Below are 17,300 nucleotides of genomic sequence, written 5' to 3'. Positions count from 1 at the left end.
GTTGCTGCCTTGGCCCCATGGGGAGCCAATGTGTAGTGCTGCTAGTGCAGTTTGGCACAGACAACTCCAGTGTCTCCAGGCTCCACAGTGGGTACCCGTTGGCTGGCCTGTGCCAGCCTGCGGCTCCCTGCAGTTGATCTGGAGCGGGAAAGTGCCTTACCTCTAACTAGCAGAGCCAATTTTGCTGTTCAGCCCCAGTATTCCTTCCAAACAAGTGCTGCTAAGACTGAGCACTTCACACCACAAAGCAGATGTTTCATTATCTTCCATCCCATTTGCCATCATGTGATAAGAACAGGCAGTGGGTGGGAAGGCAGTGCACCTAGCAGAACATGGGTGGTTACAAGTGCTTTGCAGTCAAGCAGAATTCAGATGTGCAAACTTGAGTGCAGAGACTGCAGAGGATCTAGTAACCCATTCCAGAAAGTCCAGAACTCAAGAATCCAGACAATTTCTATTTTATCTATACCCAGCCAGTAACTTGAAAAAACATTGACAATTAAGATGGTGCTTTCAGGACAGCAGAACTGCATCCAGCTGCAGTTGGCTGGATACAAAAAGCAGTGCTGTCTGGAGGTATTAGTAGATTAATAGATAGAAAATAGATTATTTAATAGACTCAGAGGCACTTAATTTTCTAGGTTTCTTTAAGCATAATTTTTAAAATATATCTTAATATATAATATTTGTAATGAATCTTGGAATGAACCGCTCATTGTAAATGAAGCATTACGAACATATAGAAAGAAGAACCTTTGGGGCTCTCAGATTCCCCCTTATTGCTTCTTTCATCACATACATCCCCATTAATTACTTCAGCTGCAGGCGGCTCACACCCTCTGCTGCTCAGCTTGAATTGACCTGGCACAAGAGACAGGCAAGTCACTGCAAAAAGTGCATACAAGGCACACACACAGTGGGGCCGCACTGCCTGAGCGTAGCGTGGAGACCCAACAGATGTGGACAGAAATATCAAAATAAATAAATTAAAAAAACCTCCAACAACAAAAAACTAATGCCTACAAATTGGTTATAGTTTCCTCCTTGTCTTCCAATAAGAGGTAAAGAAAGTAGAGCCCCATAGCTGAGCTCCTCTCTCCTGACGGGAATCTTGAGCACCAAGAATGGGATGGAGTAGTAAGACCTCTAGCATCACTGCTATCAACTGCATTGGCGCTGACAAGTGTCACACAATTTTTTAGGATGCTTCGCCCTTTCTAAAGAAATCTTCTACCAGCTTGTCAAATTTCTGTGAGGAATTCTGCTTTAGGACATTTAAGGGAGTGAGTAAATACTGCTCTGCAAATCCAGTTAGAAAGTGCTCATCAGAAACAGGTGCCCAGTGAACAGCGCTAGCTGGTCTCACGGCTCCTGGCTGTTCTCCACTCAGCTCTTCCTCCCCTTTCTCCTTGCCTGTGTGACAAGTGTTTGAGCAGACAGCTGACTCGCAGTAGTTCTGCTGAGGAACCTTAATGCCCGTGAACTCTTCAGATTTCTCAGTATATTTCTCTGGGGACTCATAAACAACTCCTCGGGGCACAGAATGGTGGGCAGCTCTTTTCAGGAGACACGTGGGTTCCTGCCCCTTCCTTTTGCTTTGCTGCTGTGCAGACCCTTGCACGGGCTTTGGCATTTTGAGGTCAGGAAGCACCTGGGGCGCAGAACTCAGGTATTCCTGAAAGTACACCTGGCACATGCTGCCCTTCACAATTGGAATGACCGAGCAAGGCTTCAGCCACTTCACAAACTCGCACAGCTCCGAGAAGGATGAGTGATCCGAGTATGGAATGGGGTGGATGTTGGGGTGGGTGACCTTTACGGGCCTGCCGGTAGGGAGGATGGCAATGGTAGGGTGAAGCATGTTCCAGCTGACAAGGGTGTCCCAGCGGATCTCAGCAACGTCCACGACACGGATCCAGCCGGCCCCCTCCTCGGTGGTGAAGACATCGGGCAGCTCCAGCAGCCGCATCTGCTCCAGGCGCCAGGGGCTCACCACCACCCAGGTGCTGAACTCCACGGCCAGGTCCACCAGCAGCGCCTCCTTCCCCAGGCTGTACACACCTGCAAGGAGAGCCATGAGCAGTGCAGGGGGATGAGCCCCTGCCGAGGGGAGGGAGGGAAAGGTGGGTGCACCACGGCATGAGGCAGCACTCACCAATGACAACTTGGTGTCGTGGGTGGGTGCGGATGACGTGGGCGGCCTGGCGTGTGGCATGCTGCCGCGAGGGCAGGGGCCGGTGTGGGTGGCAGTGGGTGTTGTCCAGGTAGAGGCGGTCAATGTGGCGGCCGCGCAGTGCTGGCTCGCCCTGCATGGCGCTGGCGTAGCGGAAGTCCCCTGCAAGGACAGGGCTGTCAGGGCAGGGCAGGAGCTGCGGCAGGGCCGTGGGGGCCAGTGCCGTACCTGTGTAGAGGATGGTGCCAAAGGCGCCCTCGAAGAGGAACATGACGGAGCCGGGGCAGTGGTTGGAGTCAAGCAGCGTCACCGTCACCGTCGCCTCCTCACCCAGCACGTGACTCTGCCCCACCTCCAGCGGCCGGATCCAGCACGTCGGCACCTGCGGGGGCCGCGCGGTGAGGGGAAGGCCGGGCCGGGCACCGGAGGCCGGGCCGGGCCGGAGGCACCTACCTGAAGGCGGCGGTGCAGGAGGCGGGCGGTGAGCGGCGAGCAGTAGAGTGGGCGGCTCCAGGTGCTGGAGAGCCCCACCGTGTGGTCCGAGTGCATATGCGACAGGAAGAAAAGCCGCGCGCCGCCCGCCCTCCGCACGCTCCAGAAGTCCACAGCGATGGGCGTACCGGCGATCACCGTCCCGCTCATGACAGCGCCCGCACCCACCGCGCCGCTTCCCGCCGAATTTTGGCGGGCGGTGCCGCGCAGGCTCCGGCGGGGCGGGGCGGGGCAGGGCAGGAATGCGTGCGCAGCGCGAGGGGCGGGGCTGGGGAGACCCGTCGGGGGGCGTGGCGACCCGTCGGGGGGCGTGGCGACCCGTCGGGGGGCGTGGCGACCCGTCGGGGGCGTGGCCTCACGTCACGTCACGTCACGTCGCGTCAGGGGCGTAGCGGCGGCCCTGGCGGCGGGCGGAGCGGGCTGGGGCCATGCCGTACCTGGGCGGTGAGGAGGTGCTGCGCGAGCTTCGGCGGGCGCTGGCCAACCCGCACGTGCAGGCGGACCCGCTGCGGTACCGCGCCGCCGTCCTGCGCGTCATCCGGTAGGGCGGGGGGCGCGGCGAGGTGAGGTGAGGTGAGGTGAGGTGAGGTGAGGTGCGGCGCGGCGGGCGCTGAGCGGTGTCTCCGCCGCAGGTATATGGCGCAGGGCGCTGACGTGTCGGGGCTGTTCCCGGAGATGGTGAAGGCGAGCGCGGCGGCCGACGTGGTGCAGAAGAAGCTGGTGTCGCTGTACGTGCGGGCGCAGGCCCCGCGGCAGCCGCAGCTGGCGCTGCTGGCCGTCAACACGCTGCGCAAGGACTGCGCCCACCCCAGCCCCGCCGTGCGGGGGCTCGCCCTCCGCAGTATGTGCGGCCTCAGGTGGGGCGGCGCAGCGGAGGGGGCCGGGGCGGGCCGGGAGAGGAGCTGGGGCGGCGGGGAGGGGAGGGCCGGGGCGGCGGAGAGGGGGGCGACGGAGCAGGAGGCGGGAGGGACCCGGGGCAGGCGGGGCGGAGGCGGGTGCCGGTGCCGCCCCGCTGACGCCCGCCCCCGCCGCAGGATGCCGGGCATCCAGGAGTACCTGCAGCAGCCCCTCCTCAGCGGCCTGCGGGACAAGGCCTCCTACGTGCGGAGAGCGGCCGTGCTGGGCTGCGCCAAGATGGTGAAGCTGCAGGGGGACGCCGAAGTGGGTGAGCGGGCTACCGGCGCCGTCCGCCGAGCCGGGGGGAGGACGGTGACCCCGGGAGCCGGGGGGGTACGGTGGCCCTGGGAGCTGGGCACACCCAGCCACTGGAAGCACGTCCAGCCCTGCGGTTTGTCCTGGTTCACCGCGCTGCCACTGGGCTGCGGGACAGGAGGAGGGAGGAATAGGAAGGTAACGGGGCTGTCACAGCACGTGGAGTGGTTACGGCGACGCCAGGCATGCCAGGGCCCCCGCCAGCCTGCCTCAGCTTGGCCGGGGCTGTTCCCACACCGCAGGGAGAAGCTGTGCCGAGGGCCAGCGTTACTGTAGAGCTGGAAGTTTTGTTGACTGCTTCTCACAGCCCAAGCCGTATCTCTTGTTTGTGATAAATGCTTATAGATGGTGATTCAGTTGCAGTGTGTCAACAGAATTTGATGCTGAGACCCCTCCTTCTTTGCAGACGGTGCACTGGTGAATGAGCTGTACAGTTTGCTTCGTGATCAGGATCCTATTGTCGTCGTGAATTGTCTGAGGGCCTTAGAAGAGATCTTGAAGAAAGAGGGAGGAGTTGTCATCAACAAACCCATTGCCCACCATCTCCTCAACAGGTTTGTTTTCTTTGCTGCTAGAAGCTTCGTTCTTGTCCTTGTGTTTTGCATGGTAATAAGGCAGGTATTTTGGGCTCCTGTCAGAACCTGAAGGGAAGAGTTGGGCACTGAAAACGGAAGTGCCCATCCTAAGAGAAACCAAATTAATTCTGTGTTAAGATCTTTAGAGAAATCTGGGATGATGCCCTGCTTTTCTAGGGAGTCTTTGCTTCAGCCTATAGTTTGTTTTGGAACTGTAAGTTAATGTGACTAGGTTTGGGTTTTTTTTTTTTTTATGACAGTATATATGAGGTATTTGTGGGACAGGTATGTTCTAGTATGTCTCTCCTAATCTGTTGAGAGATATATACCTTATCCATTGCTTGAAGAAATTAGCTTTTCTGCAGATAATTCTACATGATCTGGCAAAAGAGGGGTATTGCTCTGCCCTGGATTCTTGTCAATGTTGCAAAAGTGTACCTGTCCGATACTGGGTTAAGACTATGTGCATAAACTGGTCGATTCCCTCAAGATAAAATTGTGGTATTTACTTCTGAAGCACAGCATTTTGTTTGGAAAAGAGAACGTAAGAAGCTCAGGCTAAGGCCTCTGCTCTGCACAGCGCAGATCTCCGTGTGCTTCTTGACTCCCGCAAACCGTGTTTATTCTCTTGGCAGGATGGCGGATCTGGATCAGTGGGGGCAGAGTGAGGTGCTTACCTTCCTTCTGCGTTACAGACCCCGCAGTGAGGAGGAACTCTTCGACATACTTAATTTACTGGATGGCTATCTCAAAAGCAGCAGCCCCAGCGTTGTGATGGCAGCCACCAAGCTTTTCCTAGTGCTGGCCAGGGAGTACCCACATGTGCAGGCAGATGTTTTGGTGAGAGTGAAAGGGCCGCTGCTGTCTGCCTGCACCTCTGAGAGCAGGGAGCTCTGCTTCACTGCACTGTGCCATGTGCGTCAGATCCTCGGTAGCCTTCCTGGCCATTTTAGCAGCCACTACAAAAAGTTCTTCTGTTCGTATTCAGAGCCCCACTACATCAAATGCCAGAAGATGGAGGTGTTGTGCGAGCTGGTGAATGATGAAAACATACAGCAAGTGCTGGAGGAGCTGAAGGGCTATTGCACGGATGTATCGGCAGAGCTTGCCCAAGGGGCGATCTTCGCCATAGGTGAGACACCTCGGGAGCAGCTGCAGCCCTAGACCTTGAGGCTGGGCCTTTCGCTGCTGAAGTGTGTCTGGGCAAATGCCAAATAACGGACGTGTGCTGAGGCAGCACAGCCCTCTGTAGACTGGCCTCCCCAGGAACGGTCTGTGTGAGTCTGTTTCTGAACCACGATTGTGCTGATTCTTTGGGAAGTCCTGACATTGAACTGGTTTGGGTTGCGCATAATGTCCTTGAATCTCATTCAGATGCCTATGCTCTGATGAGATGCTCTAAAGAAATAATGTCATTTCATCTATTAATGGGCCCTGTAGTGTTGAATGAAACTGTGTAGTGGGTGGAGGAGCTGCTCTAATACCTGCTTGTTCTTTTGAGTTGTGATGGGGGCAGAGTTAAGGTGGCTTGGGGCATCTAAGTTTTGGTTTTGTGAGCTTTAAAATAGGTGAGTTTCTGTAGTACTCATAAGGAGAAAGCCAGGGATGCTAAAATGCTGTTCTTATGTGTTATGTGTGCCATGGTTTAACCCCAGCCGGCAGCTAGGACCACACAGCTGCTTGTGCAGTTCTCCCCTTTTTGCCCCAGAAAGGTGGGGAGAAAAGGGGGGAAAGGAAAGATTAAAAAAACCTTATGAGTTCGGATAAAGATAGTTTAATAGAACAATATCAGAAAAGGAAAATAGCAATAATAACAATAATAATGACACAAGTCACTCTCACCACCTGGTAAATTGGTGAGTCGGCACCATCTCGAGCAGTGATAGCGAATTCCTGCCCCCCTGGCCAAACCCCCGTTTATATACTGAGCCTGAGCCTGTGGTACGGAATATTATATTGGCCGTGCCATAGTTATGTCTGTGCTCCTTCTCAGCCTCTGTGGGAGGCTGAAAAAAGTAATTGAATACTATAAATATCACCCAGTAACAACTAAACCACTACGCATTATTGACATTCCTTTCGTACCAAATCTGAAACATAGCAGCCACCGGAAAGAAAATTAACCCTATCCCAGCTGAAGCCAGGACAATGTGTAAGAAAAGTTCAGACTTCTGAGGGATGGCTTTAGAAAGAGGAACCCATCCCTTGTGTGGAGAACAAGCTCATTTGGCTCACTTTCAGAAACATAGTCAAAAAGGAAAAGAGAAAGACTTTCTTTAAAGTGAGTTTGTGATGAATAGTTGTGCTCGTGGTTCCTATTTCACCCCGATAAAAGGTTGACTTTTATGTCCTTTGGTGTCTCTGCAGGCAATATTGCTCGGACGTACACAGAACAGTGCGTGGGGATCCTGACAGAGCTCCTGGGACTCCAGCAGGAGCACATCACTTCAGGTAATCATCTGCAGGTTGTTTGCATGGCTTATGCTTCCAGGAAGTGGCTTGCTGGGGCTTGTGACCCCAAACAAGCCTTGGAAGGCACTTGGTTTTTAATTTAATTGGCATCTGCAGGTGGAAGTCTTCCTGGTGGGGTGGGGGGCATGTAGTGTGACCCGACAGTTTTTCCTTCCCTAGGAACTGCTCTTTGTAGTGAAGGGGGAGGTGGTCATAGCTGTGTTCATGGTCCAATGTGGAGGCTCCTTCCTGGCTGCCACGCGCTGCTTAGGGAGTGAGGGACTCGGCAGAGACATTTTAGTGACTGTTTATGAGGGACAGGATGATGAACAGATCTGATTTTGAGTTCTTTCTAACTGGAACTCTTAGTCTGTGTCTTTTAAATCTTTATGATTTCTGTTCCTCATATAACAGTCTGATTCGGTTGTACCCAGGCTTCTCTTCTTCTGCTGCCCTCAGATTAACTTTGTATCGTTGCTGTTTCTGCCCTCTCCTTTAAATGGTCTTGCTTTCAGTTTTGAAAATCCCATGCTTGCACTCAGCTGCTGAATTCTTAGGAGCTGCTGGTGTTTCTGGAAGTGGACAGCAGAGCCTTTAAAATTTTGACCTAAAGTTCATGAGACTCATTTTGAATTGGTGTTAGTTTTAATTTGTCACTCTAACCTCATGTGTCTGAAGCATCATGAGTCAGTGTCTTTTTAAAGGCTGGGGAATGTCCAGAAGAGAGATTACTTTCCAGCAGCCAGAGGAACAACCTGAAGCTTCAGTGCTTTAGTTTAGACATGGTGCAACTTTGTTCTGACAAACGCAGTGTCATGGGACTTTGAAGAAGGGCGTCTCAAATCACAGTCACAAGCACGGCAGTGACCTCCCTAGCTAAGATTTGCAAAATCTCAAGTGGGGTTTTTTGGAAAAAGCTTTTTTTTTCCCCCCTAGTGTTTTTTTAACTCTTGGGGAATGCTGAGCATTTTGTTTCATTGCAGCGGTAGTTCAGGCTTTTCGAGACCTGGTTTGGCTGTGTCCCCAGTGCACAGACGCTGTGTGTCGGGCACTGCCTAGCTGTGAGGACGCCATCCAGGACAGTGAGGTAAGGTGGCTTTGCGCCGTGGGCTGGCAGCTGTTGAGGATGGGTGGACAATGACAGTTTTGGCTTTCCTTTGGGTTGCGATCGGCAGGATAAAGATCAGAAATCTTCAACAGCCTTGTTCTCTCATATCTGTTTATTTCACGTTAGCACTCTTTCTGGTAAGCAGTGCCTATTTGCTAGTTTTCTGTGGTTCCTTCAGGGCAAGCAAGCGCTGATCTGGCTCCTGGGTACACACGGTGAGAAAGTTCCGAATGCCCCCTATATTTTAGAGGAGTTTGTGGAGAACGTAAAATCGGAGATGTTCCCAGCAGTGAAGATGGAGCTTCTGACAGCATTGGTGCGACTCTTCCTGTCTCGTCCTGCTGAGTGTCAGGACACGCTAGGGAGGCTGCTCTATTACTGCATAGGTGCGTTCCCTTCATCGTGTTTCCCTGAAGCTGCAGTACTGGCTTTTGGGGGCCTGGTTTGCCTGTGTCCCCAGCGCATGGATGCCGTGTGTCAGCATCCTAGCTGGGGAGGGCGTCCAGGGTGGCACGGTAAGGTGGCTTTGTGCCTTAGGCTGCTACTTGGCCACCAACTGTCTGGTTGGTGAGTGTAACAGGTTTACGCTGTATTGCTGGGAATCTGGTTTTAGTAATTAAGGGTTAGTGCTTCGGGGATATCTGGATGATAGAATTCTCCATAAATCATGTCCCTCTAATTCCCAGAGGAGGAGATGGATATGGCAGTACGAGACCGTGGATTGTTCTACTATCGCCTTTTGCAGTCCGGGGTGGAAGAAGTGAAACGGGTCCTGTGTAGCCCCAAGTCTGACCCCTCTCTTGGGCTCCTGGAAGACCAAACTGAGCGACCCGTGAATATGTGGGCTTCAGAGTTTAATACTCTTGCACCGCTTTATGGCAGAGAATGCTGGGCGCTTGTCACTGCTCACCAGCCAGCAGAACTGTCTTATGCTTGTTCTCCTTGTACTGACTCCAGGAACAGAGACACAGGTAACCCGCCTTGCCTTCACTTGGGATCTGTTTTCCCCTTGTTTGTAGATGTTCTCACGTGGGTTTCTTTGGAAGAAGATCACAGTGCTTTGAGAATACTGTCCTAGTGTTCTCACTGTCTTGTGCAATGCATGGCTGATACTGCTGAAGGCACTGTGATTCCAGCCCTCTTCATTGGACAGATCTGTAAGACATTCTTTGTGAAATCAGGAGCTGCACCTTATATGGTGCATCTCACATGTTTGCGGTTTCATTTCAGAGTCACTGATTCCTGAAGAGAATAAAGAAGTCCTCAAGGTTCATCCTGATACAGGCAGCCTGACCTTAATTCCTGATGTTTACCTGACTGCAGAACAGTTTGAGAAGACCTGGCTGAGCTTGGACATGAGCTGCTGCCTCTCTCTGCCCTGGTGTGGGACTGTTCACCCGGATACCATACAGACGGCTCTTCACGTTGTCCACATCCAGACTATTGCTATGAGCAAAGCTGGCGTCCAGCCGTGGAAAGCTTATCTCAGCGCTCAGGATGACACAGGCTGCCTCTTCCTAACAGAGCTCTTGTGTGAGGAGGCAGATTCGGAGCTGCAGGTTTCGGTGAAGCAGAGTGAGGCAAAGCCGGAGGCACTGCAAGCCTTTATTTCGGCATTGAGGACGGTCATGGGGGCAGTCGCTGGACTGGGGTCCTGATTGGAACTGCTTCCAGTAGGACGCTTGCTCAGGGCACAGGAAAAGTGTCTTTCTCCGGCTTCATTTGCCACACTTGATGCTGGTTTTGTACTTTTAAACTGTGGGAGTGTTAGCAGCCCTTTCCTGGAGCAAAGCTGGGCTGAGCAAGCACACGCGGTGGGGGCTGGTGCCTCGGGCAGGGTGGAGGGTCTGTCCGCCCTCTGGGCTGGGAAGGGACAAGGGAACGTGTTTGCGAGCGCGAGCCCACTGCTTCTGGCGTGAGTCACAGAAGTGGTGGCATCTATGGTGATTGTCACAAGACACTAATGTCACTGATGGAACCAGAAATGAGCGAAATTTAGGGATGTGTTTTGGAGAGTTTTTTGGTGAGAATTGTAAATAACTCAAAAAAAACCAGTTCAGAGACTCCAGGACTCTGCTGTTGATCTCACACTAAGAGGGACACTGCAGTAAGGAGAGAAGTATTTGTTTCTTGGCTCCCTTTACACGTGATTTAGCTTTCTGTCTGGTGGATGGATTTCGGTAATGGCTTCACTTCTCGGTGAACAGAGCTCTGCTGTGTCAGAGATGGGTGGACAGGGCACATTGTGCTCACTGGAACCGACACATTTCTTTTTCAAGAGAAAGAAGTGTATTTTCTAGTTGAAATGTGACGTGAAATCATGACTCGCCCTCTCTGAAATTCCCCCCTCAGGGCTACCGTAAGAAGACACAGAAGTGTGCAGGTTGTGTATGGCGTGTGTGTGGGGGTTGATGTGGTGTGAGTTCTGTAGCCTGCATCACTTCGGCCGTGGCAGTGAGCCGTCACTCCTTGGTACTCACACCAATAATGGAAGAATTGCTGTTTAGATAATTAACCTGTATGGAATATTAAAATTTTGCTCATACTGGTTTTTACCATTTGTTCCTTTGTAACTAGAATGGGTATTTAAGGTTTGTTTTCTGCGCGGTACTGTCATTCTGCCCTCACAGTACAGTACCCGGCACGGCTCACTGCTATGGGACTACATTTTTGCAGTTTTTAAAGTTATACTCTGTCCCACCTGGGGACTTGTTTTTTGAAGGACATGTTGACAGCACTGCATCTGTGCTATGGAAAGTTTTGGAGTGTCGAACTTTGCACAGTGTCCTGAAGAGTGTCCTTGTCATAGCCATGCTTTACAGAGCGGCAAAGCCCTGAGGAAGGCTCCCCGGCGAAGGCTGAGGTACATAAGCTCCTGTAACGGGGCTTTATGGTACTGTGTAAGGAGTGGCTTTGTTAACCCTATTCTGTCAGATTTCTTGTAATTTTTAATTTCATTTAATGATCACATTGTACCTTTAAATTGCAACGTGCCTTCCAGACACTTCACCGAAACACTGCTGTTACTGTTAAACAGAAGGGTTTAGATTTTATTTCTGATTTTCCTAACAAAAATGTGCATCATTCCTGGCTGTTTTCTGGAGTACTTCTTTGTTCAAGGGAAGTCTGCCGGATGGAGTCATCCGATCACTACGGTGGATCCGGAGAGAACTGCAGTCCATCTCCTGCCTCTGTGTCAGACAGGGCTTTTTCTCTCTCGGCTTCCTTGAAGCAAGACTTCAAGAAGCAATTGTGCAACAATTTATTTCAGTCTCATATGCCAAATTACTGTAACAGGTGAGCTACCTATGGGTGAATTCCAAAGGTAGATAAGAAGTCTGCCATAGCAGGGCTCCCATTAACAGTTTCCAGTGCCTTTATGCATGTCATATTCCTGTCCTTATGGAGAGTTGCATTGGAGCACTGGCATGCAGTTTTCAGAAAAAAATTAGTCGATAGCTTGTTGGCAAACCATCATTTCCTCAGCTGTGGCTGGGCCGAGTCTAGTCTGTCTGGGACGGGACTTGGCGATTCCAAGCCTTTACCTTTCCTGATGAATGAACAGGGCAGCAGTCCGTGATAACTTGTAAATATTTCACTTGATCTTAACAGAAGAGGCTCATTTCAAAGCTAAACCACTCCCATAGCTTGCGTGACAACAGTTAAGAGAGCAAATATTGGCATGTTGTGCTGTCCTGGGGAGGAGTCTGGGGTCACGCACTTCCCAGAAGGAAGAACCTGTGCAGCGCCAGGGAAAGGAAGCCAAAATCCGGAATCAAAGCTCACCTGTGGAGGAGAGCGGGGGCGGCACGCAGGGGGAGACGTGCTGCAATGGCAACCTTCGAGACGCAGACGAAATGCGTTGTGGAAGCCTTATTCCTGGACCTCTTCAGTGAAGATGAGAGCGACTGCCGGAGCCTGGAGACGGATTCGGGAGGTCAGGCCTGCGGGGGGAGGAAAAAATGGTTTGTTCGCTGCAGATGCCAGAGGAGCGCTTTGACTGAACGCTTAAAGGAAGGAGGGTGTAACTTGGGGTGGTTGGGTTTCCTGGAATGCAACCTTGTGATAACGTCCAAGTTACCTCTGTTTCGGGGGAAAAGCTAGAGCAAGGCGAAGTTTGACTGTTGGGCACCCACAGCCGCGGTCTGCCTTGGCGGGGCCGGGCAACGGGGGCCGCGAGGGGCGGGCACCCCGGGTTCCCGCTGGGGGACTGCTGTGCCACAGGGCAGGCGCTGCCGTGCCCCCCGCGGGTCCGCAGGTCCTGAGCGACTGGCTCTGAACCAACCCGGTGGGACAAGTTTTAACTTCATTATCAACAAGAAAGCTCATATCGCTGGTCTGCTTTAACATGTAAGACAGAATGTGGTCTTTACTACTCAAACCCCCAGTGCCATCTGGGCTACTTTGATGTGCTGGGCAGTGCTGCAAGAAACCCAGAATTTTTCCTTTCTTTGTGTTGCTTTTCCCATTATTTCCTTGGTAGCAACCAGTTGTCCCAAGAGACACCGGGGGGGTTGCTGACACCGGATAGCTAGCAAAGTCCATTTCTCAAAAGCTTCACGGAAGTTTGTCATTTTGCCTAAAGGAAAAGTCCCTGTTCACGTATTGCTCATTTCCCTCTCCTGGATTAGACGCTCGTGCCTCTGCCTCCGCTGCGCTGAGCGCTGGGGAACTGCCCAGGAGACGCAGGAGATGCAGGCTCCTGCCCAGGGCTGCAGGCACTGAATGCCGGCACCCGAGTGAGGGGACCGGGGCTGAATTTGGGGCTGGGTGAGGGAGGGGGGTTGGACCAGGAAGCGAAGCCTCCAGATAAACTTGCCCACTGCTCTGTGTCGAAATATCCTGCTTTCAGTTCCTTATGGCTTTGTCAAACATGGAAATGGTTTTGCCGAAACTTTCAGTGTCAGGCAGCTCCTTCTGGCTGAACCTTGTTCTGGTAACATTCAGGAAAAAAAAATACTCTGTTTTTTCCCCTAAGGATGCTTTAAGGGAATGAAGCTTTAACTGAGCCCCCCCCCACCTTTATGTAGTGTAGCTGAGAAGTTCTAATGGTTTTCTATACTTGACGTATGTAAAATATGCCTTTTGTTTGTTTGCGAAAACCTTCCCAAATTTGGGTCGTTGTGAGACTTGGGGCCATTGCAATTTGCACTTGCTCAGAAGAGATTTTGGGTATATCTAAATTCTCTGAAGACCACGTACGATCTGCAGCCTCGAAATGCTGGGGGAGCGGAGGGCGGACCGTGCTCTCTGGTTGATGCTGCAGTGTCACTGCAGTCGGAGGAGAGAGCTGAGATGGTTTCAAAGTCCTCAGACCTTCCTTGCTTGCTTCTGGCAGCCCGGGAGGAAGGAGCTGCCGGAAACCCGGGGGTGTAAAAGAGAGGCCATAGGGATGTCCCTGGGGAAACAGGAGTGGGGATGAACAGAATTGAGCACGAAGCAACCGAGGTGGGAGGAAGAGCCCTGGGCAAACCCCTGTACAGAGCCCCTTGGTCCCCGTGAGTCAATGGATACTTGAACAGCTGTATGGCATTTCTTAGGGACTTTGGTTTTACATTTCCCAACGTATCTTGTCAGGTGCATTAACCTCCTGAGAGCTTGAGGCAGTAACCACCGAAGCGCCTGTTGAGGTCAGCGTGTTGGAGGCAGCAGGCACGTGTTCTGTTCTGTTGGGCGCGTGTTCTCGCTCTCTGCCTTCGGCGCGTTGTGCTGAACCCCCTCGCCCTGCTCTGTTCCAGAGCCTGTGCAGGCTGCAGGGCAGCCTCCGGCCACGCTTACCTCGGCTGGCAGCGTCCTGCAGCATTCGGGGGACGACTGCGAGACCAGGTTTGACCCATTCGTGATCGCCAGTCGCCTGCGGCGGATGGGGGACCAGTGCAACATGGATTTTGAACGGGTTTCCTCAGAGGCTCTTGCTGAAGTGCTCAAGGGAAAGGTAAAGTGCACCTCGTCCTGCCCGGCCTGGCCGGCTCCTTGTCTGCAGGTGGCCGCGTGTTGCCTTGTGTCAGAGAACAGGCAGAGCCTGGGGAGCGGCACGGCTTACTCTGCCGGCATTGGGGCCTGGGGGAAGGGGCACCATACCTGCAGCCTCCCTCCATCGCTGTGCCTCCAGGACAGATGCCAGACAAGGCACTGTAGGAGCTGCATTCTCACAGAATCACAGAATGGTTTGGGTTGGAAGGGACCTTAAAGACCACCCAGTGCCACCCCCTGCCCCGGGCAGGGCCACCTCCCCCCAGCCCAGGTTGCCCCAAGCCCTGTCCAACCTTGCCTTGAACACCTCCAGGGATAGGGCAACCTGCGCCAGGGGCTCACCACCCTCACAGCAAAGAATTTCTTCCTGATATCTCATCTAAATCTTCCCTCTTCCAGTTTGAAGCCATTCCCCCTCATCCTATCACTACATGCCCTTGTAAAAAATCCCACTCCACCTTTCTTGCAGGCCCCTGCAGATACTGGAAAGCTGCTAGAAGGTCTCCCCAGAGCCTTCTATTCTCCAGGCTGAACCCCCCCCACCTCTCCCAGCCTGTCCTCCCAGCAGAGGGGCTCCAGCCCTCCCAGCATCTCCGGGGCCTCCTCTGGCCCCGCTCTAACAGGTCCGTGTCCTTCTTATGTTGAGGGCTCCAGAGCTGGATGCTTTTCTCCTCTTCTCTCCCGAAGGAGCTGGTTTTATCACCAGAGAAGCCCTGGAGCTGCCCGGGGTGACCTGCCATTGCAGGAGCTGCTCTGGAGCTGCTGTGGGCAGTGAGTGTGCGGAGGGAGAGATGAGGAAGACTGCGGTGAGAGGGACCGAGTGGGTGCTGCAGCTGCCCTGCACCCAGAGCTCTCGCCCAGCACACTTCTGCTGCAAGCGCTGCAGGCAGTGGTGGCTTCAGGCTCGCTGCAGCTCTGGTTAGACCATGGCTGCCCTTCCAGTGGCACAAGCCACAGCAAGGAGAGCCCGGCCCTGAATGTCCTACACTGCATGGGTGTCACCAGGAAGCTGTGGGGTCACCTGCTCTTGTCATGGGTGGAAGCAGCAAATGCAGGAATTTAACTAAATGTTGGATTTTGAGCCCAGACTTACTTATCACATCATCATTTAAAAAGAAACTCAAACTGCCCTCTTGATGCTTGCAGGTGGAGAAGTTTGGTGCTGCCGTGGACTCTCTCAGCAGGAGCTGGAGTGACCGGAACCCCGAGCTGGTCTACGAGAGAGCTTTTATCAGTGTTTCTGTGAAATTGCTAATGTATGTTGTTAAGAAAATCCCAGCTCTGCGGCATCCCAGCCACCTCATAGGAGTGATTAATGGAAACGCTCAAGTGAGAAACTACATTGAGGCCCACGGCGGATGGGTAAGGATGTGAAGGTGGCGGTGATGTTTGCCTGGATGCTTATGGTTCTCCCTTTGTGGTCCCTCGCCTCTCCCACCTGCTTTGCTCAGCTTGTCACCGATATCCCACGTGTCCCCCAGGACATGCGCACCAGCTAACTGCGTATAGCCAGGGGAGCACAGCTTTGCTCAACACCTCGGTGTAGTCTTACTGGAGTCAGCACCAAAGTTCCCATCTGCTTCTCTGTCTCAGGGTTTAATTCCTTATCTCAGTATCTTGAGAGCTCAGCTTTCTCCCCTAGATGAGGATCAAAATAATGAAGGATGGGCCACACAAAAAGCGCCGTCCTGCTCCCGCAGCTTTACAGACCCCACTTGGTGCGTTTTACCAGGGGAAGGGATGAAATTGGTCCGGGAGAGGGTCACAGCAGTAGGCGGATGTCGCTCTTCCCTCCATCCCGCATCCTTCTCTTCCTGACAGTTCCTTTAACCCTGCCTTGAATTCTTTTTCTAAAACACATACACATAGTTTTTTTCTGTTTGTTTTCAGGAGAACTTGGACAATTGAGAGAGAGGACTATACTACTCACCAGAAGGTGAGGATGGGCTTTTCATCGATTTAACCGGGAGAAATGCCGCAAGGAGAAGTCTACACATAAGGAACATGTAAAAGAGATGCTGTATCACTAAAATAAAAAATTAATAAATGTTTATTCTTATTAATCCATTTTTCTTCTTGTGTTTCTCTTAAATTTAGCCATAAGAGTGGGCTTCACTCTTATTCAAGGTTTCTAGGTTAGTGCTTAGTGACACAGACTCATCAGGTGAGTATTTGTTTTAAACCACATTTCCATTAGTTATTCTAAAGATCCCTCTGTTCCTCTCAGGTGATTCAAAGTCTTATTTTTGCAAAACTAAAATTTTTCATTATTTTAAACTAAGTGTGAGGGCTCTTTCAGAGTGATCAGCAGACCTTTGCCTTTTAGCAGCTGGATACAGAAATCTTGGAGCTATTCTGTACCTGATCTGCAAGAAAACACAGCAGGGGGAATACATTTAATGACTCTAGTTACATTTGGAAAGAGAAATGGAATTGGTACAGCTGGTCTGAGGTCTTTGTGCAAAATGTGAGATACTGAAAAGATTGTGGTTGTGATTCCCATACCTTTTTTGTTTTTTGGAGGGTTGTTTGTTTTAGTTTAGTTTTGTTTAGTTTAGTTTTCCCCGTTTCTGTGAGCAGAGAAAATGGGTGGCCTTAGAGAACTTTGCCCTCTGCATCTCCTTCCCGCTTCGGAATGACCTCCACTGTGCCCGATGGGATTTTTAGAGTGCCTTTAAGTGTCACTGAGAGTGGGTGAGGTGAATTAGGCCGACATCATTGCATTTCTGTAGCTTACTGGAGTCAGATTCGACCCTCTCTCCTGGCAGAAGCTACCAGACGTGGGGGTTTGTGGCTGGAAGAGCTGACCTGAAGCACGCTGATGGGTCTTCTCTGTTCAGGAGCGGTTGTGCAGTTCGAGGGAGTAACCTGTGCCAGGCGGGTTCAGGTGCTCAGCATCTGCCTGAACTATTCCTTCAGAATATTTTGCAGGTAATGTGGAAAACAGGCTAAGTTATAAGTGTGAAGGGGAACTGTGGATTTTGCACACTGTTTTAGGGATGCAGCACATTCCGAGTCTGAAGCCTCCCCCGGCAGCGAAGTGCAGCCCCAGTCACGGGCGCTCGGCTGCTGCCCTCCGCTCTCGCCTCTCATCCCCAGCAGTGCCGCTGCTGGCGACGGCCGCACACGCTGCTCGAAGAAGTCAGACGTTGGGGTGCTTGGCCCTGGTCTCCAGCACCTGACGGCCCTCCTGGCGCAGTGCACGGGGAGCTGCTGCACCCGCTGGAGGGACGCGGTGTCCGAGGGACCGGGGCAGCTCAGCTGCTGCCACGAGCTCCTGCCCGGCCAGCGCTGCCCGTGCGAAGTGCGTGTGGAT

General features: G+C 52.5%; 3 protein-coding genes across 3 annotated transcripts; 2 read left to right on the top strand and 1 right to left on the bottom strand.

Annotated features, from left to right (window-relative positions):
* Positions 1-1,198: 1,198 nt before the first annotated feature.
* On the bottom strand, positions 1,199-2,849 carry DCLRE1B (DNA cross-link repair 1B; the record flags this gene model as incomplete). Its single annotated transcript, XM_082494616.1, has 4 exons — positions 2,627-2,849; positions 2,402-2,555; positions 2,156-2,335; positions 1,199-2,061 (listed from the first exon to the last, which is right to left on the bottom strand). The coding sequence occupies exons 1-4, from the start codon at positions 2,813-2,815 to the stop codon at positions 1,199-1,201; spliced, it is 1,386 nt and encodes a 461-aa protein (XP_082350742.1). The 5' UTR covers positions 2,816-2,849.
* A 211-nt stretch (positions 2,850-3,060) lies between these two features.
* AP4B1 (adaptor related protein complex 4 subunit beta 1) lies at positions 3,061-10,560 on the top strand. The gene is made up of 10 exons (XM_082494676.1): positions 3,061-3,206; positions 3,298-3,522; positions 3,700-3,830; positions 4,284-4,431; positions 5,088-5,584; positions 6,820-6,903; positions 7,887-7,990; positions 8,190-8,397; positions 8,698-8,982; positions 9,242-10,560. The coding sequence occupies exons 1-10, from the start codon at positions 3,094-3,096 to the stop codon at positions 9,667-9,669; spliced, it is 2,223 nt and encodes a 740-aa protein (XP_082350802.1). The 5' UTR covers positions 3,061-3,093; the 3' UTR covers positions 9,670-10,560.
* A 1,124-nt stretch (positions 10,561-11,684) lies between these two features.
* On the top strand, positions 11,685-16,045 carry BCL2L15 (BCL2 like 15). Its single transcript, XM_082494615.1, has 4 exons — positions 11,685-11,948; positions 13,750-13,946; positions 15,131-15,346; positions 15,875-16,045. Exons 1-4 carry the CDS (start codon positions 11,843-11,845, stop codon positions 15,890-15,892), a joined length of 537 nt encoding a protein of 178 aa, XP_082350741.1. The 5' UTR covers positions 11,685-11,842; the 3' UTR covers positions 15,893-16,045.
* Positions 16,046-17,300: the final 1,255 nt, after the last annotated feature.

This window comes from Vanellus vanellus (genome assembly GCF_965231255.1).
Source record: "Vanellus vanellus genome assembly, chromosome: 23".
Taxonomy (NCBI): Eukaryota; Metazoa; Chordata; class Aves; order Charadriiformes; family Charadriidae; genus Vanellus; species Vanellus vanellus.
Note: the sequence above shows the minus strand (reverse complement) of the source record. Positions and strands in the feature narration are given on the sequence as shown.